We start from the raw sequence: 12188 nt of genomic DNA, 5'->3' as shown, positions 1-12188 counted from the left end.
GTTAATTACATGCTGCTATGGCAGTGTGTAAACACGCAGCGGGTCCTCACCATCCCAGTGCTGTGTGTCCTGCATGGCATATTTGACTATTTGACTTGGAAAGTACCAAGTGCTAAGGGGGGTGTTTTCGGAGCACCCCTGTTTCACAGGTAACAGTGTGTCTTCAGAACACCCCCCTTGTTTTCACTATTTTGGATTAGCCCAACCCACTACAGACAAACAGATCGAAGAATGTACTAGAAGGCCTAGGTCTGGTGGTTTGTTAAATATTTATTTATATTTAGTTGTTTCATTCACAGACATCCCTATTCTACCATGTCAAAGACATCAGCAGTGTGGCGGCATTTTATAAAAATAAAAAAGAAGTCGAATGCAACGTTTGCAAACGACTGTTTGTATATCACAGCTCGACTACAAACATGGCATATAACATAAAAAGGGTAAGCTGACTGGTCTGCGTTAGGTTGCTCCATCCGTTTTAAGTATATGAACATATCAGAATTGGCATATTTCAACGTTTTAGTCTAAAAATCGTTTTATAACTGCAGGTGCACCTGCCCGCAAAGGCAGCATCCCCTGTATCTCAGCCACGAAGCTGAGCTCCTGTGTTCAGTCTCGCTCTGTGCGAGGACACGCACAGAGCAAGATGATAGTGTCTGTCAATTATTCTGACATGACAAAAACATGTGACATGTCTAAACATTCCTCAACAGTTTTTGTGCTGATATCACTAGTTACGTAGTATATTTTTTGAAATCATGGGCTATGATGCACGTGATACAAAATGCTGTCAGAGCCTACAGACTCAAGTCTGTTTGTTAATTAATTAATTTTAATTGATTAATTAACAAACAAAATTATGTGTAAGGCCCCCCATTAGTCGATTTTTAGTCAAAATTTCATGGCTTCGGTCGACCAAGGATTTCTTTGGTTGATTACAGCCCTAGATGAAACATCACAATTGAAGCTTAGATTTGCATTAGACCTCCATGATTTGTTAAGAATTGTACATTGTACATTGTACATTTGAAAATCGCTCAGTAATTTCTGTTTTGACAGTTTCTGTGACAAGTGGTTGGATTTATGTGTTTGTTTGGTTTTTAGAAAACCTGCTGGTTATATCATGTATATTTCAAAAAAATCTGCTATGCTAGATGTTAACAGATTTGCAAACAGTTGCAGTGCAGTTTCCAGATGAAGTTTAAAGGTGGCCATTAGAATATTTAAAAAGTTTAAATTCTCCAGCCTCTGGCTTTAGAATGGTTGCAAACAGTTTTTGTCCTTCATCACTTTACCAGCAGCTGTTGTCTGCTTGAACTAATGTACGTGCTTCATGCACTTCCTTGTGCTGTGCTACAATAGTTTGCACAATGCATGTCTCAATCAACTGATTGCCTAAAAATTCTTGTTCATCATTTAATTATTCTCATCTTCAAACCAGTTAGAAATGCTTGCCAAACGTATGTGCTTCAAACGTATATGTGCTGTGTTTGTGTCTTTTTTTGGGGATATGTTTTTTGATTTCCCTTTGAATGAGTAGTATTTTTAACTGATGCATCTGTAGTTTCATCTCCAATTAGCTGGATCCTTTGGATCTCTTAGTTTTCTCGTTTTGCTTTAAAAATGTGCATATCAGTCATTGCCAGATGTTTGATAGCTGACAAAGCGGATAGTTAGCATTAAACCCCCTCTCTGGCTGACCCAGTGTTTCCTTCATGAAGATTTGTCTGCTATTGTACAGAAATACTATTTTTATTATTTGTTTCAATAGAGGAGTTATCTAAGTCAGAGTCCTGCACAGGTGAAAAATAATGTAGCATGACAGACACAGATGTGGATCGGATCGGACACCTGGAGAGACGGGTCAGGTTTTACGATTGCCATTTTGCGTCACTTATCATCAGTCATTTGAAGTGACACAAATGATAAGCATATTTCATATGAGCTCATTCATGCGTGCTTACGCCCTCCCAGAACTCCCATTGCCCATGCTGCTTAGTCCATGCTGTGCAGGACTCCGATCAAAGTGACCATTTTAATCATCTAGCTAATTATCAAGCTAAATATCCATCATGCTAGTTAATGTCAAGGACTACGGTGGAAGACAATGGTAAAATATTTCCTTTCTCTAACACTGGATTTTTTTGTGAACAAACTAGATATTTCTGATACTCTTCAACTCACCGTACAGTCAGTCATAGGCGACTTTTTTGTCATTTTGTAACTAATTCATGGCTGCTTCAGAGCAACACACAGACCCACCACCTGTCACCATGTGTGTGTGTGTGTGCGTGAGTGGAGGTGCACTGTTTCAGGTTCGAAAATAGCTTCATATTATTAGTATTATTTTCAGTAACACAGCCCTGAATTAGCATTACTGAAGTCATTAAAAGTAATGAAAACAAAAGAGACTGACTGAATATTAATCAATGTATGAGAAACACTGAATTTTTAAAGTGTGGCAGCTTTTATTTTGCCATGGCGGTGCCCCACAGTCTATTACATGTAGCGGAAACCCTGTGACCCACCACTGTTGGGTGAATGCATCACTAACTGCGCACCACTCTTGATATTTTCCGTTAAAGGTTGCCAACCACATCTATTGTTCATCTTTGGTATTACAGCAAATGCAAGGGCTTCAATCAGTGGGCCATAAGCTCAGTCATCATTGTGTTATCTCATTCCGCAATAGATAGTGACTGAACAGATATTAATTTACATCAAAATCTTCTAGATTATGACTTTAAATTCCTTTTTTTTAAGCTTTTATATTTATTGTGAGGTCTAACTTACTTGTCTCTCGATCGTCAGTTGATTCAACATAGAGGTGTTTGCTCCACATAAAGAAAAATACAAGAGCCTTTCATTGGTACACCTTCAGCTACAATCTGACTGTAAATGGAAGAGCAGCAGTCATCAAAGTATTCAAGCAAGGCAAAAAACAAGATGTAATTTGTGTGGTGCCTAGCAGCAATACGTCGCTGTCACTGAGATAATGAAATTCACAGTAGGTGTTCAGTTTATTTAGCTTCATCTTTAGAAACACACAGTTGCTCACTATGTTGAGGATGTGAAATAATGGTGAGCAATAATGCAATGCAGCCTCAAACTGTAGCCACACATCACTGTTAGGTTAAGCAAACAGCACTGTAATACATACTTGTTTTTTGTGTATGAGATCGATAGATAGATAGACAGACAGACAGACTTTATTGATCCTGAGCTGGGAAATTTTGGTGTGGCAGCAGCATTATACACAGAGACAATAACAACACAATGAAATAGGAGGAACGACCTAGACATATTAAATAGCAATATGAAAAAGTAATAGAAAGTGTATAAATGAGCAGAGTAATTGTGGTGCAAGATAAAATATAAGGTGCGGCGGACCGCGTGTGTAAAAACCAATGTGCGTAGAAACTGTGTGTTATGACCAGAGTGTTAGCTGTTATTGTACAGTGTGATGGCATGTGCCAGGGAAGATTTCCTGTATCTGTCTCTTTGACAGCAGAGCTGGAGTAGTCTGTGAGAGAAGGTGCTCTGCTGTCTGTCTACTGTGTGATGGAGAGGGTGCTGATCATTGTCCATGATGGATAACTGTTTACTCCAGGGCTGTGGCGTCATATGCGTCCATGGCATTGGCATACAGGAGATCCAGCGTTTTATTGTCTCTTGTGGGGCAGTCAACATATTGGTGGAAGTTATTTAAAGTTTTGTCCAGTGAGGCATGATTAAAATCACCTGTAATAACCATGAATGCATCTGGGTGTTCAGTCTGTAGTTTAGCAGCAGCGCAGAGACCTCACGTTTCCCATTATAATTGCCAGGGACCGCTAGCTTGTGTCTTCTCCTTCTCTCCCTCCGTTTGGTCTGTCAGGTCTGTCTCCGGGCAGCAGCACAGGCTTACACAGCGCAATCAGCTGTTCACACGTGTAAACAATGCCCAATGAATTTCATACAGTTTTCATTGCTAACATACTTCCAATGCATTGCTCCACATTTGATAATTTGAAGAATGTTTTGTGGCAGATAAATGGCTCTAAATATTTAGTAACCTGTCTTTTTTCTCTTCACAGGAGGTGAGGGATCACTTAACTTTGAATAGATCTTCATAAGATGTTGCCACAGCACCTGAAACAGATCAGAGTCCTAATGCTCAACGACAAGGAGAATTTACAGAGAACCCTGTTCAGACTTGAACAAGGTAAAGCCTCTTTCGAACAACTTAAAGTGTGTGGAATAATGACAGGTGATATCTATGTTGATTTTGATAATTTGTTTTTAAACCATCAACAAAATGAGTCCAGTAGTGTTAGATGAGTCATGATATTTATTTATTTTTTTAATTGAATAATAATTGTAAACAAGGGATAAAGTTGTGGAGACCTTTAAAGCATGGTTAGACCAGAGATTTAAAAGTGATTTACATTCGTCCAAATTGTTCCAAATGTTGAGATTATTTGAAGTGTCATTATCCTTAGTAATGTGTATACCTAAGTATTTAACCGTTGATTTAACAGGAATATTATGAATTGTCGTCAGCGGACACTTGGACACTGTTCACATCGTCTCCAGTCTGCACGTTTCCAGACTTTTCACTGTGACAACCAAGCTCCATCATAATATTATTGACATTAAACAAGCTTCAAACGCCATTGCATAGTGGACCGAAGCAGAGCTAACTAGTTAGCCAGTTTCCAGCTGACTTTACCATACTCATAGGCAACTGTAAATACAGTCAAATTGTGGTGACACTTACCTGTGGCTTGGGTACAGTTGCTGGGTCCAGTATGGGACTGATCCTTTTACAAGGGTAAGTGTCGAGTCAAAACCAGCTTTGCACTGACCCTCGTGACTGAAGCAGTCCGATGTGAAGTGGTTAGCACACACATACAAGCTAACGTGAACCGCAGCTGGCACGTTGTCATTATAAATGACACACAACCACTGTCTCTTCTGTTGTTCTGTAGCTAGGACAGAATATTGGCACTGATGTAGATTTTTACAACCAACAACGGAGTAATTTTCATGTCTAACTCTGAGCGACGACAGTGCGAAACACTTCTGTCTTACCACTGGACACACCGAACTTCACCTTGGGGGATGAACGCCCCCCTCTCAGATATCTCCTATCACCGCGCAGAGGAGGTTGGCCTATGAAAATGACTCTTTCTGTTATGTAACGTAAGGAGCTGAATCTGAACAGCCGGTTGGAGCCGTTTTACCAGTGGGTGGGCTGCAGAGACGATGCAGGAATCATTTGTTTTACTCATTCTGGGAGTTGGCTGGCTCAGGGATGACCAGTTTATACATGTAGAGACCAGAGAAAACGTGTTTTTCATAATATGGGACCTTTAAGCCAGATGCCTTAGAAAAAAAATCAATTGTCTTAATGACTTTAGGGATTTGGTCACTATTTTTCATGAAAATGGTTGTATCAGATGGCCAGATGGCTAATTTCCAGCTGTCTGCCTAGCACTGTTAGTTCACAGTCTGTACTTTTAATGAGAATTGATAGCAATTCCGCTGCTGCAATAAAAAGCAATGGAGAGATGGGGCATCCTTGTTTAATGCCTTTACTTACTTAGAATCTTGGGCATGTGCCCTGTGGTAACACGACTGTAATCTGTTTGCATATCAGGGTTCTCCCCAGACGGTAGATGGGTGGCGCTGCGCCACTATACTGCTAGCTCAGTGCCACTATACTCATATTCAATGTTAGCTGCTTTGTAGTGGGTGAGGATGGCAAGCGAGCGAGTGTTCGTCCCCCGCCTGACGGGCTGACTGCTTCACTTACCCACTCCTTCTGTACCGCTTCTGGGCCCAGTACGACCCGTCACGACCGGACTCGGTGAGGCCGTAGCTCAAGGCGTCCCCGTCGCTACACGGCCACAGCAGCTCCACAGCCGGCCAGCTTGCACTTGATTCTTAATTCATTTTGGTGTGTGACTCCGGTGCGACGTGTGTGTCTTCGGCGCGGTCTCGCTCTCTCTCTCTCTTTCTCTCTCTCTCTCTCTTTCTCTCTCTCTCTCTCTCTCTCTCTCTCTCTCTCTCTCTCTCTCTCTCTCTCTCTCTCTGTCTCCCTTGGGGACCTCACGCTCCTCTTCTTGAAAAAACCCCGGAAGTTATCTCCCGACTTCCGCCTCACCCCACTCATGGGGTTCAGTGAGCTACCTCCCATCTCGTGACATGTTTCTTTGTTATGCGTTTGTGGATCAGTCTACCTTGACCTCACTCGGCCCTCACACTTCACCTGCTTCACATCTCCCAGAGGAGTTCATAACAGTGTGATTATTCCCTGTGGTTGGAAGAATGTTGGATTTTGATATTTCTTTAAACAAATGGAAAAAGATGTCTTTAAGATGTTCCCAGAAATGCCTATAAACATTGCTAGTTAAACCATCTGATTCTGGAGATTTATCCAATGCTAGGCATTTCATAGCCTTTTCCACTTCTGCCATACTGATATCTGCCTCACATATGTACTGGAGTCAATGATAGATCAGTGGACTCCCTTTCCTACAATACCCACAATGCAACTTAGCCAGTTGAGTGACATCACCGGAAACAATAATCAGATGACATGCAGCCTGCTCTGGAGATAGTGAAGGACTTTTTCTCGCCACTGTGGCCAAGGACTTGCTTATATGAAAAATGTTGGCTCTCTGTAAGTACATTTATTTAAGAGTATGGTCTAGAGCTGCTGCAATTGGAAACTGTCTTAGTTAGGCCACTGCCAAGAGCTGGCCCAGCTCACCTCTATAGTCACTGCTGCTTCCAACTGTTGCTATGACAGCAACCTCCAACTTTCTCACTCTTCTGTGACCAGTGAAGGGCATCACATCAACTCTCAAATCCCTGCCTGGCAAACATCCAACATACATTCTTATGCGTATCGTTGTCTCTGCTTCACATGTCTGTAGTGTAGTTGTGTTCAGTCTCTGAAGTTTCAGCCAGCTAGATACACATAAACATGTTAGCAAAGTAACAATTAACAATGGCACCATTGAAAGAAACACACTAAAATCAACCTGAAATAAAGAAACACAGCTGCCACCATTATACCTGAGTGTCTTGGGTTCACCAAACTGAGCCGGTTTAAGAAGAAAATAATAAATGGGATGTGGAGACACAGTGCACTGGCCACAGACAACCACTTCTTTTGATTTTCACAACTCCAATCTTAAGGCTACTCCTAAGTGTCTCTGACAGTCCTTTTAAATGACTGTACTAAAATCCTTCCTACATTTACCTGTACTGCCTGCAGTCGAAGGGTTTAGGTACAGTGACCATGGGTTATGTGTGTGTGTGTGTGTGTGTGTTTGTGCATACACATGTGCTTGCATGCCTGTCTGCGTGTATGTGTGTGTTGGCTGAAAGAGGAGTGGCTAGTTGTCTTGGAGGGAGAAGTGTGCCTTTTGACATTTACGGCACTCTGAATATGATAGGGATTATAAGGCCTGGACTCTATATATAGACTGTCCTGTCGTGGTCCACACTCTGGAAAATCAGCGAGTATGACATTTTAACTAATCTCACTTTGACTGAATGTATGTGTAGAGTATGCTTTTTGTTTATTTCAGAGCTGCAGAGCAGTCTCGGTCTCTGTGTTTGTTGACAGAGCTAGACAAGCTAATAAATAACCAGGCTCAAAATAGGAGTTCTTTTTTTTATTGTGAATGATCCTATCAACCTCAAAAATATCACAGAAATGAATTGGACTTTGTCTCTGCTTCACATGTTTGTAACCTCGAACTCAGAAATGAGACTTCAGGGTAGAATAGAAACACATTCCGTAACACATACCTAACCCTAACACAGCATTAAGGATTTATACAAACTCGTGTGCCTGTCATGGCTCCATATGTTGAAATAAAGCATAAGTTAAACCATTTATGTCTTCTCAGGGTTCGAGCTCCAGTTCCGCCTAGGTCCAAGCCTTCAGGGGAAGAGGGTTATGGTGCATACCAACTATCCACTTGAAGGACAAGTGTTTGAACGAAACAACTTCCGTGTTTTGGCATGGAACTACCCAACGGGCAGGGAGGATGACTCTGATAAGTTCTGCTCTCTGGATTTGAAGAAAGCTGGCTCCTATGAATACTACTTTGGACATGGGTAAGACCCACCTGATAATGGACCACAGTCTATTATGTAAGGGATAATGTATAGAACGGTAGTCATCATCAGGAAAGTAAGTCCTGACAGGACGAACCAGGGGGTCTGATCTGTCCTGAAGGGACTCATTTTCCCGATAATGACCACCGTTCTATACATTATCCCGCTAATTACACGGCTCCTTGCCAACACAAAAAAGAACTTCACACAGTATGTCATTTTACAATTTATTTGTTACCATTTATGGTGTTTTTCAGCAGAGAAATATAGTTTGCCAAACCGACGACAGAGACGTTGAATAGAACATTCTTTAGAACATAGCTGATGAATCGTCCTTGTAAATACATATACACATATACATACCCTTTTTTATTGGGTATGGCATGAGGTCAGTTGAACCTGTCTGATAATGATCTGGTCAGTTAAGTAGCAGAGGGTATTGTTAATCAGTTTCAGCTGTATTGGTGTTGATGGAATTAACAACAAGGGCACTACAGTGGCAACAATGAGAAAACCCCCAAAACAGGACTGGTTTTGCATGTGGAGGTCATTTCAAGTTTCTCCCTCTTGATCTTTTTTGGCTGGTTTTCCACTAGTGCTGGTTTTGACCAGAGTCATTATCAGTACTGGCAGTATGAGGTGATTGCTTAACCCTACAGAAGTTGCACAGGTTGTCCAACTCCTCCAGGATGGCACATCCACTCGTGCCGCAGCAATGAGATTTAATGTGTCTCCCAGCACAATCTCCAGAACATGGAGGAGATTTCAGGAGACAGGCAGTTACTCTAGGAGAGCTGGACAGGGCCGTAGAAGGTCTTCAACCCATCAGCAGGACCGATATATGCTCCTTTGTGCAAGGAGGAACAGGTTGAGCACCACCAGTGTCCGACAAAATGACCTCCAGCAGGCCACTGGTATGAATGTCTCTGCCTAAACAATCAGAAACAGACTTCATGAGGGTGGGCTGAGGGCGCAACGTCCTGTAGTTGGCCCTGTGCTCCCCGCCCAGCACCATGGAGCTCGATTTACTAGAGAACACCAGAATTGGCAAGTCCGCCACTGGTGCCCTGTACTTTTCACAGATGAGAGCAGGTTCACCCAGAGCACCTCTGATAGATGTGAAAGAGTCTGGAGAAGACAAGGAGAACGCTATACTGCCTGCAACATCGTTCAGCATGACAGGTTTGGTGGTGGGTCAGTGATGGTCTGGGAAGGCATATGCATGGAGGGGCGCACAGACCTCTACTGGCTAGAAAATGGCAGTCTAACTGCCATTAGGTATCAGGATGAAATCCTTGAACCCGTTGTCAGACCCTATGCTGGTGCAGTAGATCCTGGCTTCCTCCTGATGCACGACAATGCCTGGCCTTATGTGGCAAGAGTATGCAGGCAGTACCTGGAAGATGAGGGAATTGATACGACTGAATGGCCCCCACGATCACCTGACTTAAACCCGATAGAACTCCTCTGGGACATTATGTTTCGGTCCATCAGGCGCTGCCAGGTTTCTCCTCAGACTTTACAGGAGCTCAGGGATGCCCTTATACAGATCTGGGAGGACATCCCACAAGACACCATCCGTCGTCTCATTAGGAGCAGGTTGCGACGTTGTCAAGCATGCATACAAGCATGTGGGGATTACACAAGATATTGAGAAGCATTTTGAGTTGCAGAAGTTACATTTTGGCAAAATGGACTAGCCTGCCACATCATCTATAGGCTTAAAACTTTCATTTCCATTTTTTTTATATATACACACACACACACACACACACACACACACACACACACACACACACACATATATAAAAAAATACACACTTGTTGAAGTGCTGTGAGTCAACCTCCTCTGGCTTAGCTACTAGCTAAAGCCAGTAGCATTAGCTACAGCCAGCCAAACAATAGCATGGTGTTACACCATTCATGTTGGTCAGGAAGTACAGGGGAGATAATTTCGTTTGTGTTTACATTCGGGATGAACCCCTTTTCACGCGTTTGGCTGGTCGGGAAATAACACTAGGGAGGTTTGCTATATCTAGTTGTCGCCTTTATTCACAGCCAAACTGCAGCCTGTATTGTACACATTATTGCTGTTGCTACTACTGGTACTCCTTTCGCTTTTCCTTTCTCTCCTATTCATTCATTGGCCACACGTACACACACTCCCTCACTCTGGCTCACCCACTCACATATTAGGCACCTTACGTACACACACCTTGCGCACCGCCCTATTCCTGAAAGGGGTTACGCCACTTTTAGATCAATGGCAACTGCAGATGAAGGAGAACTATCAACAGAACTTGAACCCAATGCTCTTTCACTGAAGATGCAGATGTGGAAGTATTTTGGATTTCCAATGAGTTATGTTGACAACGTCTGCGTTTTCTACAAAAAAGCCACAGTTTTCAAGCTCTGCAGAAACTAGATGGCAGGTTATTTTAAGTTTCCAACTGACTGAAGATATAAGTTATCATTACATTATGTTGTTAATAAAGGTTTTAAATTTGACAATGTAGTGTGGTACATTGTGAACAAAGGTCAGATATTATAATGCATAAAAGTCTAGTCTAAAGATGGTATAGCAACCTGTGCTTTAACCTTTAACCTTTTAATTGAAAATTTAATTGAATCAAGGATTTGGAGAATTATGACACCCCTAATAATATGTATGCGCTATGTTCTCTGTGATTTCCTATAGGTTAGGTGAGGTGTCATTCTTTTTTTGCTCAGTCACTCTATGATACCTGTTGGTACATCAGTTAACCTGTAGTGAAAGTGCTTATTCACCTTGTCCTTTGTTTTTTTTTCCACAGGGACACAGAGCAGTCAGGAAGAGGATACATTGTTGTTGATCCAGTCCTTCGTGTTGGAGCAGACAGTCATGTCCTCCCATTAGACTGCATCACCATCCAGACCTACCTCGCCAAATGTCTGGGACACCTGGATGACTGGCCAATTAGACTGAGGGTCGCCAAGGAGTCAGGTGTGTGTGTGTGTGTGTGTGTGTGTGTGTGTGTGTGTGTGTGTGTGTGTGTGTGTGTGTGTGTGTGTGTGTGTATCTTAGTGTATTAGGGGAGAGCCATGATTACTGCGTGGATGAGTCTGTGCAGCCACTTCAAAGGACATCAAGTGTCCATTCACTGCAAAACCAAAAGGAATGCTGAAGAGATTTGAAGAGAGGCGGTATGAAGATGTCTGTTGCTGCTTGCAACTCTATATTTTTAAAAAAAAATTATATACTGTTATAATCCCGAATTGGGACGTTCTTTTTCTTCTTGCATGGCTGTCACCATTTTGATTGGATCCATAGTGCACGCGGGAGGACTACGTCTTCTTGTAGACACTGTGTATTGTGTAAGCATGGAACACGTCCACCAAGCAGACTCCGGACAGTAGCATAAACAGAACTATTACATATTCATGGTGTCAGCTGCTGTGCGTCCACCTAGAGGCCTCAATCAACTCAAGTCTTATACTTAAAGGACAAGTTCACCCAAAAATGGTGTCAGAAAATGCTGCTGGAAATCTAGATGAGGTTTTATAGTCGAGAAAACATTTCTGCAGTGTCACAGCAAAACTAAAAAACAGAAGCTATAGGACCACTGTAAAGGCTGCTAGTTATCATTGTAAAAGCTCTCTGTAATAATCTTTTATACATGTCTCAAACTATGCCATCTTGGGATTGCATTTGATAGAATTGTGCAAGGAAAGTCTTTGAATGTGTAAGAACCCTGGTCTGTGTGTGCATGTTTCTCTAACAGGATACAACATGATCCACTTCACGCCTCTGCAGACTTTGGGAGAGTCCAGGTCCTGTTACTCTTTAGCAGACCAGCTGACCTTTAGCCCTGAGTTCAGCCCAGCTGGCCAGAACTACACCTGGGCAGATGTTGGGCGACTGGTGGAGAAATTACAGAAAGAATGGAACATGCTGTGTATTACAGATGTGGTCTATAATCATACTGGTGAGTGACTGTGTGTATCTCTTTGTGTGTGTGCACTGTATTCCAACTAGTTTATTTTTAGATATGTAACCCCAACCCTTCTATCACTTACCATTGGTTATTATG

The 12188-nt window shown here is 42.3% G+C and overlaps 1 protein-coding gene across 2 annotated transcripts in view; it reads left to right on the top strand.

The window, feature by feature from the left end:
- The window catches only part of agla (amylo-alpha-1, 6-glucosidase, 4-alpha-glucanotransferase a), a 68672-nt gene that overhangs the window by 3813 nt on the left and 52671 nt on the right, over window positions 1-12188 (top strand). For both annotated transcript variants that reach the window (XM_037083330.1, XM_037083329.1), the window contains exons 2-5: window positions 4077-4204; window positions 7908-8118; window positions 10932-11101; window positions 11880-12083. In XM_037083330.1, the coding sequence (XP_036939225.1) occupies window positions 4117-4204; window positions 7908-8118; window positions 10932-11101; window positions 11880-12083 (673 nt within the window). In that variant the 5' untranslated portion in view covers window positions 4077-4116. The remainder of the gene's footprint in view (window positions 1-4076; window positions 4205-7907; window positions 8119-10931; window positions 11102-11879; window positions 12084-12188) is intronic.

This window comes from Acanthopagrus latus, chromosome 21 (genome assembly GCF_904848185.1).
Source record: "Acanthopagrus latus isolate v.2019 chromosome 21, fAcaLat1.1, whole genome shotgun sequence".
NCBI classification, from domain to species: domain Eukaryota; kingdom Metazoa; phylum Chordata; class Actinopteri; order Spariformes; family Sparidae; genus Acanthopagrus; species Acanthopagrus latus.
The sequence above is the reverse complement of the archived record's forward strand: the minus strand, read 5'-3'. Positions and strand labels throughout refer to the sequence as shown.